Source organism: Aspergillus pseudoviridinutans, assembly GCF_018340605.1.
Source record: "Aspergillus pseudoviridinutans IFM 55266 DNA, scaffold_3, whole genome shotgun sequence".
Taxonomy (NCBI): Eukaryota; Fungi; Ascomycota; class Eurotiomycetes; order Eurotiales; family Aspergillaceae; genus Aspergillus; species Aspergillus pseudoviridinutans.
The window spans coordinates 1,921,578-1,936,383 of record NW_025091283.1 but is presented as its reverse complement, the minus strand read 5'-3'; the positions used below and the strand labels follow the sequence as shown (position 1 = coordinate 1,936,383).

Here is a 14,806-nt window from a genome sequence, read left to right as displayed (position 1 = left end):
GCAATAGAACATCTTTATTTACACATCCCGAACCACAGAGTTAATGGCTGGAGGGTCAATGAAATCAAACGAAGCTTGCGCCAGCCATGCCTGACCTCCACTTCTATCATCTCGTCGAATTCCATCTACCGAGGAGCGGCAACTGGTGTCCAAGCGGAGTACTTGGGCTTCACACTGTATTAAAATGGAGTTAGTGGGTGCGCGGGTCTCATAGCGGACAATTCAGGTCCGAAGAGGAGGGAAACTCCCATAAGGGGGGATACTAACGTCGAATAGGTCTTGTAAGCGCCACGGCTGAGAGTCAGGTTAGGCCTGTGCTCAGGCAATTCCCACGCGCGGAGGCCAGTCTGTAAGATCTTGTCCTGGGTTGGAGGCGCATCCACCATATAAGCCAGCCAGGCGTGCCTGAACAACCCATTGATTTAGCGGTCTTATTTCGGAACAATTGCATCATGATGATTCGGGATATTCTCACCAGCCAGGCTCGATCTGCGAGGCATCATATTCCTTCTCCTTGTAATCGACCCATCTTGTCCGGACTGTCACAGTTATTAACAGCAACCCATTGACAGCTTGCTCGCATCACTCACGAGGAAGCTCCTCCTCCATGTTTTCGTAGTACTTATTGCCGTAGCGGTCGGTAGCGATCAAGGTGCCAGCTTTGGTATCACCTATAAATTGTGCTTGCGTTAGTCACTTGTCGCAGTCGATAATCGCGGGCAAGTCATACCGATGTACTGTCATAAAGCGAAGCCGAAGAGGCAAGAGAGTAAGTCATCATCCAAACAAAACATCCTGTTTGATCATGGGCTCCCTCCATCGCATGTTCGGATACCCTACCTGCATCTGGTGTCCATATTCCTGTGCAGGGTTAAAGAGATTAGCACAAAGGTTCCGAGGCTCCGATTCTGATCCGAAGACCAACCTTGAATCCAATCCTCCTCAGATTCCGCAATGTGCGAAGTATGGTCGACATCTTGAGCGATATACAGCGATTGAGCTGGTCAGCAGTCTGCAAAGCTGAGGTTCGAGATAGGGAAGCGGGCAGCCCGTCACGACGGAGGTGAAAGAGCCGCCCGATGCGGTTTAGTACGGAATTTGTTTGCACCGTTTGCTCTCTATCATCCAAGTGCCGCCGATGTGTCTAATCGCGATTCCATCTTTTTGCGAACACCTCGATCTCAATGGCGCCTTGCTATTGATCTTGCAGTCTCTTGTCGGTCGGGTAGACAAGAAGGTTTAGGCAAGATGTTTCAACGCATCGGAGGCAACGCTCTGCGATGCGCCGGGCGCAGGCCGATTGCTCGGAGAAGGCTTTGTGACCGCAAATTCTCCGCCTATACAACAAACGCCAGCACGGTTGCGCCCTCATCAGCGTCTCCTTTGGGTGCAATTACGGTTGAATTGGATCGAGTGGCGCCTCGGTTTGAGGTTCCAGCTTCCAAAGTTACTATCTTAGATTCCCCTGCAAGTTTCTATAGCACTCTCAAGGTAAGGAGGATTGGGGCAGTCAATGAGGACCACCGTCGTTTGTTAACTAACTGGAATACAGGATAAGATACGGAATGCCAAAAGCCGCATCTACATCTCTACTTTATACATAGGCAAAGCGGAACATGAGCTTCTCGAAACGATAAACCAGGCGCTTCGGGATAATCCCAAGCTCAAAGTATCCATCCTCACGGATGCCCTACGAGGGACTCGGGAGACTCCAAATCCTTCTTGCGCTTCTCTCCTGGCATCTCTGGTCGCTGAACATGGATCGGATAGGGTTGATATTCGGATGTTCCACACCCCCAATCTGACAGGACTGAGAAAGAAATGGATCCCTCGGAGGATCAACGAGGGCTGGGGCCTTCAGCACATGAAGCTGTATGGCTTTGATGATGAGATTATTCTTTCTGGGTACAATAATCTAAGTCACAAATGCATAACGATGGGCTGATCATAAATTTTACAGAGCGAACCTCTCGGAAGATTATTTCACCAACCGTTTGGATAGGTACCATGTCTTTCAGAACAAAGAACTGGCCGATTACTATGCGGGAATACATGACGCTGTGTGCAGCCTCAGCTTTCAGGTTCTACCGGATCCACATAATGCTTCAGGATACCTTCTGGATTGGCCGACGTCCAACGGCGCCCCTTGTCCCTTAGATGACCCGGAAGAATTCATTTCCTATTCAACAACTGTCTTGCACCCCCTCATCCAACCTTCCTCTGAGACCAAGCCAGCACCTGAATGGAGTTCGTCGAGTCAAACACTCGTATACCCTGTGGCTCAGTTCACTCCGCTGTTGAAGCCTGATACTTCTACTGAGTTCCCAGCGGTTACAGCTATTTTGCGCCTTCTTTCTACTTCCCATGTCTTCTCTGGTGCCCGCTGGCTCTTCACCGCTGGCTACTTCAACATACATCCTGTCCTTTCTTCTCTCCTCATAGCAAGCACATCGACCTCTCACACTGCCTCGACTACCCGAGGTACCGTGCTTACCGCTTCCCCGTGGGCCAATGGATTCTATGGCTCTCCGGGAGTTTCTGGCATGCTGCCTGCCGCCTATACACATCTTTCAGCCAGGTTTCTGGACCGAGTCGCAGAGGCACAGCGCACAAACTCCATCCAGCTCAAAGAATGGCGACGCGGGACCGTTGGGGAACCAGGAGGCTGGACTTATCACGCCAAGGGATTGTGGATAACTCTGCCCAAGGAAGAACACCCCAGCATGACATTTGTCGGAAGCAGCAACTACACAAAGCGCAGCTACAGCCTGGATTTGGAAGTCGGCGCGTTGGTCGTGACCAATGACCAGGAATTGAAACGGAAATTGGGGGCTGAGACTGATTGGTTGCAAGAAGATTCCCAAGCCATCTCGCGCGAGGATCTACGGCGGACCGAAAGACGAGTCTCTTGGAAGGTGCGATTGGCGATGTGGATCGTTGAAAAGGTTGGTGGTGCTCTATGATTTGCGTCCTCCTGGAGAGGATCATTCTGCGCCTGAGAAGATTTGTGATGTTGTATCTTGGAATGGATGAATCCATATACCCATGTATTATAGAGCCACTTGTATATATAGGTGGAGGAGAAGGAAAAACCTCCAATTGGCAGACTTGTACAGATTTCTAGCCACTTCGTTGCGGTGAACTTTCAACTACTGCCTCTACCTCTTTAAGATGGACGTATATTAGATGCAAAGAAAACGCATCATACTTCATTCATGAAACAACGTGTGGATATGGTCTAAAAAACGAACCCGAAACGCCCAATGCCAAAGCTTTTTGCTAGAGAAAATGAAGATGTATCATCGCAGTTCATTGAAGGAGGATTATGCCCGGCCAGAAACCTTTCCTGGCACCCTGGCGGGGCCGAGACCCTGTCGAATCTCCTCCAACATCTTGATTCCAATGGCCTCGTTGCCGTTTTTGCCTCTCTTGGCCTTGGCGCCCTTACGCTTCGCCTGGGCGCTCGTCTTATCATCCCACCCGGCAAGGAAGTCGTCCATGACCTCATTGAAGTTGTGTCGCGGGGCAACCTCGCGCCCGTTGGCGTCAATGAGGCTGGGCGCTTGCGATGAAACGGTAGAGATGCCGGTCATACCAGTCATGCCAGTCATGCCACTGACCATGGACATGTTATCGTCGTAGTCCTCGCCTTCCTCGTCGAGCGCATAGAGCGCTTCTACCCTATCGAATCGGTCGTCAAGAAGCCGGTGTCCTTCTGTACGGGCCAGAGCAGACGACGTCATAGAGTAGGCGGAGGGGTTGGTGAGTGCGCCCTTGCGCTTCTTTCTGCGAATTGGCGTGCCCCCCACGGTGAAGATGGTGGAAGCGAGAGTGCTGCGCTGCTCCGAAGGGACGATGCTTGGCGGCGCTACTGGCGCAGCTTTCACTTTGCCGTCCTTCTTGAACTTGGCGAACTCGCGCATCCATCCCTGGTCCTCGGGGTCCATGTCTGGAGCGGGTGCGTCGTGGCTTGGCAGTTCTCCAGGCTCCTGGTCATTTGAGTTTGGAGGAAGAGGAACACCGCCGTGGTCCGCCTTGGCCTCGGTAGTGTCCATCTGCACGGGTGCTTTTTCTGTTGCATCAGACTCCCAGCCGTCGTCTTCGTCTCCTTCGTCAAAAAGTGTGTCCTCCCAGTCGCCTGCATCCAGCTCCTCCGCATTGTTGGTCAATTTGCCGAAGACATCCTCCTCATCATCCGGGTCGACATATTCCTCGTCCTCAAGCGCCTCGAGCACTTCACGAAGACGAGGATCCATGTCAGGCTGGAAACCTGCAATCGCATCGGGGACATCTTGTTGGTCCTGGTAAGTCGGTTTGCGAGAGTATGATGAAGTGGTCGAGCGCAGGTCCGAAGTATATTCAGATCCGTAGACACTGCCGGCGCCAAACTCGCTCCTTGTATCATCCAGTGTCATTTGTTGCTTCAGGGCATCTTCCAGCTTCATCCCCTTAGCCTTGCTCTTTCCCTTGCTCGTAGCCTCCACAAAGTACGACTCGCCGCCACCTGTTCCCAGCTCCCGCAGATGCTGCATGTAGTCATATTTCGAGTCATCGAAGAAAATGCCATAGTTCGCAGCCTCGCCCTCGTTGTGCCGAACGGAGTCTGATCCGAATTCGCTGGACAGATCCGACAGATTCTTGCTCCGCTTCGGACCTTCTGAGATTGGAAGCGACGGCCCTGAAACAGGGTGCAAGACACGGTCGTCGGCTTCGGGGTCGTGAATCAAAGGATCATGTTGAGATCGGTGAAAGAGCTGGTATGTGGTGGCATTTTTCTTATCACTGTTGCTCTAGAATTAGTTTGGTTGCCGGCGAGCATCAAATGGAACGGATCCGTCAACGTACATCCACTGCTTGCGAGGAGGCATCTTGTTGGTCTGATTATTATCGACGCCCTAAAACTTAACTGTCTAATCTGCACTGTCTTTCTCTTTCCAAGTGTCTTTCGGAGATCAAAAATCAAAATTTCGCGATAGTGGGATGTTATCGAGTCACGTGGCCCCTTATCAGCAGGTTCATGCCTTGGGCAGAAACATCGTTGTCACTACTACACTTTGAAGCCTGCAGAGTCAGAGGGTCATTGAGGAAGTCTGAAAGCCAGTTATAACTTGAGCAACAGATATTGTAGCATTGAATCTCCCTGTTTCTTCGGCAATTGTTCTTGTTTGTCCCTACCATTCTCGATTGCTGGATGACTCAGCATCTTATCTTATCCGCGCGGGGCTTTTCTTTTCTCTCTGGAAATCTTCACCCATCATTAATAATACCACTTTTCTCTGTTTTGCTTTGCCTCCGAGCATTAACACTTCCTTTCCTTCCCTCTAGATACGACCTCCCTCTATTTCTACAAGGGAAAGAATCTCATTTTAATAGTGGTGGAAGTCAGCGGATTGAGCTGCACACATCGCCACCATGGTTCTCGCAAAATCCAAAAATTCCGTGGGGTTGGGAAACACCCTTATGAAGGATCGATTCGGCAAGGGCAAAGCATCGAACCAGAAGAAAGTATCGCATAATAGTGCTATTACTCGTACCGCGCAAGATGGCAGTACTTATATCACCAATGCTGCCAAAGAAGCATCCTGGGTGAAGATGCGCAGTATCACGGAGCAAGCCGCCCTCGATGAATTTCTCAGCACCGCCGAACTGGCGGGCACCGACTTTACTGCGGAGAAGATGAGCAACATCAAGATCATTCACTCGGATCAAAAGAACCCTTTCCTTCTTTCTGCGTCAGAGGAAAAGTCGGCCAGGAAGAAGCATCAGCAGAATAAGGGGCGCTTAACCGTGCCGAGAAGACCGAAATGGGATTCCACAACGACCAGGGATCAGCTGGAGACGATGGAGAGGGAGAGTTTTCTGGAGTGGCGAAGAGGACTTGCGGAGCTTCAGGAGAACAACGATCTTCTGATGACGCCCTTTGAGCGGAACTTGGAGGTCTGGCGCCAGCTGTGGCGAGTCATTGAACGTTCGGACCTGGTTGTACAGATTGTTGATGCTCGGAATCCATTGATGTTTCGCTCCGATGATCTCGAGAACTATGTGAAGGAGATCGACCCCAAGAAGCAGAACCTTTTGCTTGTCAACAAGGCGGATATGCTCACTGAGAAACAACGAGAGATGTGGGCTGATTACTTCGATCGCAACAATATCAACTTTCGATTTTTCTCGGCTCATCTGGCCAAGGAGCGGAACGAGGCCCGGCTTCTGGCCGAAGAATCAGGCAGTGAGAGCGAGGAAGAGGACGCCGATGATCTCGCCAATGCGGCGAGTTCGATGAACATCAATGATCAACAGGATGCCAAGGATGCATCAGCCGAAGGAGATGGCCAAACTGAGCACGATGGGGGACTCAAGCTTCCCGAATACCGCAAATCTCGGAGGACGGATATTCTCGATGTGGAGGAGCTGGAAGAACTTTTCCTGTCCAACACCCCGGACACACTTCCAAATAATGACAATGGCGAGGGACAGCGCAAGCAGAAGACAACAATCGGCCTGGTCGGTTACCCCAATGTCGGCAAGTCCAGTACCATCAACGCCCTCCTCGGAGCAAAGAAGGTGTCTGTCTCCGCTACACCTGGAAAGACGAAACACTTCCAGACACTCTACCTGTCGCCGGAGATCATGCTCTGCGACTGTCCTGGTTTGGTCTTCCCCAACTTCGCAACAACCAAAGCCGAACTGGTGGTGAATGGTGTCCTCCCCATCGACCAGCAGCGCGAATTCACTGGTCCAGCTGGTCTGGTCGCGCAGCGTATCCCCAAGCACTTCCTGGAGGATGTCTACGGCGTGAAAATTCAAACTCGGCCGCTGGAAGAAGGCGGCACGGGCATCCCCAACGCCCACGATCTCCTGCGAGCCTACGCCAGAGCTCGTGGTTTCGCTACTACCGGCCAAGGTCAGCCCGACGAGTCGCGCGCGGCCCGCTACGTACTAAAGGACTACGTCAACGGTAAACTTCTCTTCTGCCACCCGCCCCCCGTCCCTGAAGGTGAAGAGCCCATCGACCCGCTCGAGTACAACCGCGAGCTGTATGACACTGCCCATCTCCCGGCCCGCCGACAGGCAATGCTCGCAAGAGAGGCCCAGGCCAACGCAGGCGGCGAGGAATTCGACGACGACGCGGAACTTTTGTCCCTGGGCTCATCCTCCAAACAGGGCCAGGCCGTCGTGGGATCGCGGTCGCGGAATCTCGACACGGGTTTCTTCGGCCCCGGCGCGAAGGGCTCAGCCGGACGGCTTACCCTGCCGTTTAACGCCCAGTACACCGAACAAGGCCAGCAGATCCGAAAGCAGCTGACCGGCCGCAAGGAGAGACTAATGGTTGCGCTGGAACGAGGGGTGGACGTGTCGGAGGTGCGCGGCAACTCGAAGAAACACTTCAAGGGCAACAAGAAGAGGGCCAAGGCGAAGCGCACGAAAGCGGAAGATGACGACTACTGATAGGTTTATGACAACTCGCTGGCGAGTGATGCATTTGCTGTGATTATTCGGTTTCTGTCTCATGTCTCTGGTGGGTAGGCGGGGGATACCATGGGATGGATTGGTTTATACCTTAGATGAATTGCATCATCTAGCGAAAAGTAGTAACATGATTTGACTTTAGATACCGGAGTTAGATGTCTATTTAACTTACTTGTTCATGATGACGATGGTATACTTTTGTAGTTGTCGTACTGGTATTTGGTATAGAAAAGAGACATTCTCATTGTCCTGCATACTATTTTGTTCGATTATTTTATGCCTACGTCCACCAGGTCATCACAGATGACTCTTGGGCTTCTGGAATCCACTAGCCAACAGCAACCGCTCTGCCTCCTCCTTCTGGTACTTCAGCTTGGCAACAATGGCGTCCTGGCGCGACTTGTTCTCGCGTCTACCAAGCTGCTGCAGGTGGACCTCATCGGGTCCGTCGGCGATGCGCAGCGTCCGGATCATGGCCCAGAGGTTGGCCAGTGGCGTATCCTGGCAGACACCGGCGGCGCCGTAGGCCTGGACGGCGCGGTCGATGACGGTCAGGGCGGTCTGGGGGACGAGGACCTTGGCCTGAGCGATCTCCTTGAGGGCGGCCTTGGCGTCGCCCTGGTCGATCTTGATGGCGGCGTTGAGGACAATGAGGCGGGCGGCGTCAATCTCAATGCGCGACTTGGCGATCCACTCGAGGATGACGCCGTGGGCGGACAGCGGCTTGCCGAAGGTCTTCTTGCGGTCGTCGTTAACGCGGGCGATGAGCCACTCGAGGGCCTTTTCGGCGGCGCCGATGGTGCGCATCGCGTGGTGGATGCGGCCGGGGCCCAGGCGGCCCTGGATAATCTCGAAGCCGCGGCCCTCGCCCAGGACCATGTTCGAGACGGGCACGCGCACGTTGGTGAAGGTGATGTGGCCGTGGCCGTGCGGGGCGTCGTCGTAGCCGTATACGGTCAGCATCCGGTGCACGTTGATGCCGGGAAGGCCGGCAGGCACGAGGATGACGGACTGCTGGCGGTAGGGGTCTGGGTTGGTCGGGTCGGACTTGCCCATGACCAGGTAGATCGCGCAACGGGGGTCACCAGCGCCAGACGACCACCATTTCTATCGAGAATTGGTCAGTATGCAAATGCTCTTCGTAGAGGCGAGTGGAACGTCTACATACCGATCCGTTAAGGACATACTCATTGCCTTCGCGCCGGATGTTCAGCTCAATGTTTGTGGCATCACTCGAGGCAACATCAGGCTCGGTCATGAGGAAAGCAGAGCGGATCTTGCCCTCGAGCAGAGGAGCAAGCCACTGCTTCTTCTGCGCTTCATTGCCATACTTGGCGAGCACCTCCATGTTACCGGTATCAGGGGCAGAGTTATTCGTCGCCTGAAAAATCACCCGTCAGCAACCCAATCGTCACTCTTTGCAAGTATCTGACTTTTGTCACCCACCTCAGAAGCAAGCTTGCTCTTGCCCAGATACTCAGCCATTAGACCATACTCCAGGTTACTGAACCCAGCACCCTGGGAGAAGTGGTTCTTGGGCAGGAACATGTTCCACAGGCCCAGCTTCCGGGCCTTGGCTTTGAGCTCCTCTAGCACAGCCGGGGTAGTCTGCCATCTCTTCTCGCCTTCGCCGAGCTGGGCATTGAATAGAGCATCGGCGGGGATGCAGTCTTTCTCGACGAATTCTTCAACCTGAGCACCGCAGAAAGAATTAGCATAGTTGTATCTGGGGGTAAAATGTGAAGAGACAACATACCAGGTCGAGGACCTTCTTTGCCCGATCGCTCACAAAGGGCTGAGCGATGGGGGGAATTCTTGTGGAGGCGGACATGTTGTGTATGTGGGGGAGCAACGAGAGAAAATGAAATCTAGCAAGGTACTGTGGACTAGGAAATCGAAAACCCCGGACAGATGAAGCAGGGAAGAGAGACGGTTATAAAGCCGAGCAAGCGTGTAAAACAAAAAGGATCATACGAGGGTTGAGATGGAGCTGATTGCGGAGTACTCGCAGTTTGCGGAGAAGCAGCCGAGCACTGCTTTTGAACCTCGGCTGACCCCTGTTCTGACCGTTCTGGATCCAGACTCAGAGAGCGATGCTGCTACAAAGGTAGATGAAAGCCAAACATGTAACGACGAACTGAAAGACTATTTGACAACCGATAGTTGATTAGATATTACAATTTCAAGCGATTACAGCATGGATGGTTCATCCGAGGTTCTGTCGGTTTACCGAGCCAAAAAGAGAGAGCTGAATTCATAGACCAAGTCCGGCCATCTATCAGTATCAAAGATAGCGACATGATATCATTATTTTCCCAAGCTACCATTATGGATCATCGATACAGCGACAAAGGACCAAAAAAAAAAAAAAAGAGACACAAGTCCATTCCCAATTCCTCTATAATCCCACATAATCTCCGTATGAACCCCAGACCAGAAAAATCAAGCAACCCAGAAACCCAAAGGCAACAGTGTCAGCCTTACAATGTCAACCAATCGTAATCACACAGGCACTGCCCATGGTTACCGAAAAATGATAGATGCACGAAGCAGAGGACTCGAGACCGAGGCGGTCATGCTATGTATGCTCACTTTTTTCACCCTCCAACGATGCGACCAGCGCACAAACATGAGGAAAAGAAGTGAAATATGCGACATCTTGCCCTCCATTCCGCATACTATCGAATGATTGACCATGTCTAGGCCGTACTGTCATCTCCAAGGCTCTTGTTATTATGTTCCGCCGTATTCTGCTCAAAGTTCTTCTTGCCCAGCTTGGCGAAGAGCGACTGAGGCTTTCCAGCACTGCACACATGTCTGTTAGCATCATCTTCAAAGACAAATATGATAATATTCAGACACAAGGCGGGTGACATACTTCTTGAAGCGCTTGCCCTTGAGATCACTCAGCTTCTTCGAGCAGGGACTCATGATATCATCCGATGGAGAAACATAGCTCGCTTGATTTCTGTCCATAGTTACTGTCAGACATTTCCTTCTAATCTTCTTTCAACAGGATAATAATGCACGATTTATGACCGGGACAGAGTTTGCTGCCCGTCGCATCCCTCCAGAGTAATCGGATTTCAAGCACTTCGGGAAAACTCACTTATCCTCGTTCTGCAGTTTACCCTGCAGGACTGACCGATGGTGCTCCATCGAGTTCAGATTCCCCGATGCGGACTTAAGCTCGTTGACTTTGTCCTGGTTTGCAGCAGCGAGGTGGGTGTTTGTTGACCGGTCAGCCAGAGGGGCGGTGGGTGTGGAGTCCATTGTATACAGAGGGGTTGGATTTTCAGACGCGCTTCTGCGTTCTCGTTTGTATTCACAGAGAGCTTTCAGCACGAGCTTATAAGTCTGTCCTGAGTGTAGATCGTGGAGATGATTGTAATGGATGAGAAATATGTAGAATGAATGCAGAATGACCTTGGTTGGAGGAAGCGATGGATAAGCAGAGAAAGAAAAACCGTGCCGATTGTTGTCATGGCAACTACATGTGCCGCCATGCTTGACATCATATGCACAGAAACGAGAATAATAAATAATAATTGAATATCGATATTTCAGGCAGGTCATCGTCTGTCATTCAAATCATAATCATAGTGGTATCTAAACATGCATATAAACATTGATACAATGATATCGAGTACAAGTGTACAACCGCCCCTGGCCTATACAACACTCCTAAAACGTACACAGATAAAAAGAAAATAATGATCATCCTCTGCTTCATCTGTTGTTTTACAGCAGTGAGTACAGAGTACCCTTGCAAGATAGAGTAAATAGAGGGGTCACATGAGGCCAAAGTGTTCCCCAATCAACGTCACCTTGGTTGATTCTGCGCAAGTCCTGGTGACAAAGAGCTGGATTAGCGTTCAGCTGAACCCGACTCAGCTTTGTCAGCCAGCGCCTCAGGAATGGCAGGAATCAGCATTCCGGACCGTCGAAATCTGCAACAAAGACTGTTTATGATTCTGTACCCACCCATTGCCCGAGTGACAGCCGTTCGTATTTCAGACAATGCTCTCCTTATGACGCTAGAGGTCATGTCGAGCATCACCGAGCCGTGTCGCTGGCCCAATAGGCGCATGCTTGTGCTCACGTCTCCATGGATCCAGATGCTTCTGAATCCCCATCGTCGCTGTCCTCGCCACTCTTCAAGACGGGAGGGCTGCTTTGCGACCGAAACTGAGGAGGTTCGATGTCTGGCAATTCAAGATCGCCAGGACATGGAGATGATTCTCGTTTCTCTATGGACTCCAATGGCACTGATGTCTCCGACGTTGGTGTCGGCGGCGAGTATGCGATAGTCGGGCTCGGCGCACTGTCCTGCGTGTCGTCCGTAATATTCCTCCTGTGGCCACCTCGATATGAGGACGTCGGCCTGGTCGAACTGGGACTCATGGAGGGCGAGCTAAATGGTGGAGATGACGATCGTAAACTGTAGGATCGAGACACCATGTTTTGCACGCTGGGGAACTCCATATAGCTGCTCACTGCACCCCGAGAAAACAAGACCAAGCCAAAGCAGAAGAGGACCATGATGCTTTGAATCACAGCGACCCGCTTCTGAAAGACTAGTTCATCCGCCAGGACACCCAGCTGCGCACTCAAGGAGAATATCTCCTGGTGATATTGGATGCGCTGGGTTTCAAACTCCAGTGCAACCGTCTTCCAAACCTGATCATACTGTTCCCGGAACTGTCTCAGTTCATTCAAAACAGTCACATTCAGATTTTCGAGAAAGGTGGAGGTTTTCGACAGCTGGCGCTTCTCGACTTTGCTAAACGCATCACGCAGAATACGTGACTGCTCCTCAATGTATAGAAGAGACAAAGTCGAGTTCGACTCCAGCATCTGCAGCMGCTTGTTGACAGACTTGAAAAACGACTCTTGCGTAGTGGGGTTAGGTGATGGTGGTTGAGTTGCAGAAAATTTAGTTGAGTCTACTGGAGGAACTTGTTCTTCCTGGGATGAGGCTGTAGATTTCTGGTCTGTTTCCGACGTGGTATCGTGCTGCACAGGCTCAGATATGGTTGCCGTCGAAGCGGGAGCAGGGGTGCCGTCAGCTCCGGACTGGCCAGCAGCTCGTCGAGCATCGGGTGCGTCTCTGGTACCATTATCTGCACCGGGCACAATAGGCACAGAGTGCTCGGGTCCCGCTGGCGTGGTGTCCCTCGAAGGCGAGTGATGTTGAACAGCTGCGTCGGTTCTTTCCTGGCCAGCAGGTCTCGTCGGTGTAGCCTGCGCACTGCATGTCTCAGAATCTACATAACTCGCCAGAAGCCTCTCCAGCCCTTGCGCTGGGTTCGAGCAAGTATCCTGGGTTTGAGCCTGCACTTTCCTGCCCGCGCCTTCACGAGTTTCCGCACGAAGATCGGACGGATTTTCGGATGGCTCTGCAATCTCCGCGTCAGTGGCGGCATGGTCTGGTTCCAGAGTCTCGTCAACAATCTCATCATCAACTCGACTAGCCTCGCCATCATGCTTATATTCCTCCAGCATAGTCGTCCCATGGACCCGTATGAGACTCAGAGGGCAGTAGAACTCGTTTCCGTAGTGCGTCAGAAACTCAATCTTCAGATAGCGAGCCCAGATCAACGGGTTCTCCACCGCGAAAGCTTGAACTTCACGGGTATTCCTGGCTTCAAAAATCCCCAGTTCTCTCCACTGGTCCGGTTTTGCCGGGTATCGATCCGACACGCTGACCCGGAAGGTATGAAAGATGGAACTGAAGAACTCATAGTTTGCAAGAACCAGAGTGTCCACCAGGATATCGTCGCACAGCTCGAGAATCAGGAACTTATTTTTAGCCCGACACTCGTTTAGCATGTAGCTGTCTTTATTCTCGATCAGTACGGAAGACGAGCCCTGACACTCGGGGTTGGTCTTGAGCACCGTAGCAGCGCAGTCAAAGGAGGCGTAATTGAAGCGCTCCTTGCACGTAGTCCCAGCGTCTTTCCTGCGCGAGCTGCCTGACCGCAGAACTCCAGGAGATGGGGCACTCCCATCTCCACCAAGTCCGCTATCAATCGACCCCGCGCTTTCTCCCATGTGAACCCCCGAGCCAAACGACGGCGGTCGCGCGGCCTCTGGCGCGTCAGCCCCGAATCCACCAAAGTCAAGCTCAATCTCTGCGTCTTCTCCCAGCGAATCCAGCGCGTTGCTGATCCCTGTAGGCCGTCGTCGGCTCTCGTTCCCTGCCACCCCACTACGCCGGTGTCCCCCTACATTCTCCGCCGACTGGCCAACCTTTGCCAGATTCTGCTTCTTCCAATCTTCAAACGATAGGAACTTGGCGTTATCGAGGGGCGAATCTGTGTCCAACTCTTGCTCCTGGCCAGGGTGTTGCTGTTCAGTCACAGGGCTGCCGGCGCCGGTCGGCGACGAACTGTCTGAAATCGACACCGTAACAGGAGGTCCCCCAGTCACCGTAGTTCCTGTCCTGCTCCATCGAGTCTCGATGCAGACAGGCCACCGAATAAACTCGGCCTCAGTATCCCGCCAGCCCCTTGCCAGGCATAGTGGCTGTGAGTGCTCCCGTGCCGCTTCTCCAGCCGCAAGCAGGGCAAGGGTGGCCAAATGAACGAGAGATGCGCCCGCACATCGGCCCCAAAGCATCATGCACACGGCGTGGCAGAGGGGAAAAAAGAGTATGCTCAAGTCAAAAGCCGTTATCAGCTAAACTTCCTGCTAGCACGCTTGACCCTGAAGTCGCCACTGTTAAAGGGATGTCGAAAGATATTTTGGATTAGTCGACTAGATCATATTCGTGGTGTGTACATTGGGCCTCTGCAAATCATTCAGAGTAATGCATCATGGCGTCAGCGCTCCGGAGAATAAAGGTGAAAGCAAGAAAAAGAAGGCTTATCAGTACACCGGCTTACCGCGTGCATTCGGCCGCGCTTGCTTGGGCCAGTTGTCGCAAAGAATGAAGAAAGATCGAATAAAGAGGTGTGCAAGGCAGGTTTTCGATGAAACGACGGCCAGTGTTAATTAGACATGTCCGAGTAAAAAAATGAAAGTGTGTCCACAATTGCAGCCCATGTGCAAAGGAATTCGTCCCTGCATCAGGTTGAGGTGGCTTTCTGCGGCTGTCCCCAATCGTCCAACAGTCTGTGACCGCCCTTTCCACCCCCGTCACCGCCTCAAGAATGCCATCGCCATGAAAGCGTTGGTAGGTAGCTATATGCACAAGTCGGTGATTCATCTCCTTTAGCTGAATTACTAGAGAGAGTAATTATTAAGGGAAGAAAGAAACGATTCACGAGAAATTGTTGATTCAGGACTATTCCTTGGGATTATTGTCCACTTCACAGCCTACCTAATCAGCTGTTCC

General features: G+C 52.1%; 7 protein-coding genes across 7 annotated transcripts; 2 read left to right on the top strand and 5 right to left on the bottom strand.

Moving 5' to 3' along the window:
* Positions 1–125: 125 nt before the first annotated feature.
* On the bottom strand, positions 126–781 carry Asppvi_004398 (complex I NDUFA12 subunit family protein; the record flags this gene model as incomplete). The annotated part of the gene is made up of 5 exons (XM_043300351.1): positions 126–174; positions 268–405; positions 476–539; positions 591–671; positions 739–781. 5 exons carry the CDS (start codon positions 779–781, stop codon positions 126–128), a joined length of 375 nt encoding a protein of 124 aa, XP_043156286.1.
* A 467-nt stretch (positions 782–1,248) lies between these two features.
* Positions 1,249–2,963, top strand: Asppvi_004397 (CDP-diacylglycerol--glycerol-3-phosphate 3-phosphatidyltransferase; the record flags this gene model as incomplete). Its single annotated transcript, XM_043300350.1, has 3 exons — positions 1,249–1,491; positions 1,553–1,905; positions 1,961–2,963. 3 exons carry the CDS (start codon positions 1,249–1,251, stop codon positions 2,961–2,963), a joined length of 1,599 nt encoding a protein of 532 aa, XP_043156285.1.
* A 360-nt stretch (positions 2,964–3,323) lies between these two features.
* Positions 3,324–4,868, bottom strand: Asppvi_004396 (ribosome biogenesis protein LTV1; the record flags this gene model as incomplete). Its single annotated transcript, XM_043300349.1, has 2 exons — positions 3,324–4,782; positions 4,846–4,868. The coding sequence occupies 2 exons, from the start codon at positions 4,866–4,868 to the stop codon at positions 3,324–3,326; spliced, it is 1,482 nt and encodes a 493-aa protein (XP_043156284.1).
* A 544-nt stretch (positions 4,869–5,412) lies between these two features.
* Asppvi_004395 (ribosome biogenesis GTPase LSG1) lies at positions 5,413–7,446 on the top strand (the record flags this gene model as incomplete). The annotated part of the gene is made up of 1 exon (XM_043300348.1): positions 5,413–7,446. The coding sequence occupies one exon, from the start codon at positions 5,413–5,415 to the stop codon at positions 7,444–7,446; it is 2,034 nt and encodes a 677-aa protein (XP_043156283.1).
* A 318-nt stretch (positions 7,447–7,764) lies between these two features.
* Positions 7,765–9,298, bottom strand: Asppvi_004394 (acyl-CoA dehydrogenase family protein; the record flags this gene model as incomplete). The annotated part of the gene is made up of 4 exons (XM_043300347.1): positions 7,765–8,574; positions 8,636–8,848; positions 8,914–9,159; positions 9,224–9,298. 4 exons carry the CDS (start codon positions 9,296–9,298, stop codon positions 7,765–7,767), a joined length of 1,344 nt encoding a protein of 447 aa, XP_043156282.1.
* Positions 9,299–10,166: 868 nt separating this feature from the next.
* Positions 10,167–10,740, bottom strand: Asppvi_004393 (Spo12 family protein; the record flags this gene model as incomplete). Its single annotated transcript, XM_043300346.1, has 3 exons — positions 10,167–10,272; positions 10,346–10,435; positions 10,577–10,740. 3 exons carry the CDS (start codon positions 10,738–10,740, stop codon positions 10,167–10,169), a joined length of 360 nt encoding a protein of 119 aa, XP_043156281.1.
* An 825-nt stretch (positions 10,741–11,565) lies between these two features.
* Positions 11,566–14,091, bottom strand: Asppvi_004392 (Sad1/UNC domain protein; the record flags this gene model as incomplete). The annotated part of the gene is made up of 1 exon (XM_043300345.1): positions 11,566–14,091. One exon carries the CDS (start codon positions 14,089–14,091, stop codon positions 11,566–11,568), a length of 2,526 nt encoding a protein of 841 aa, XP_043156280.1.
* Between the last annotated feature and the right edge of the window lie 715 nt (positions 14,092–14,806).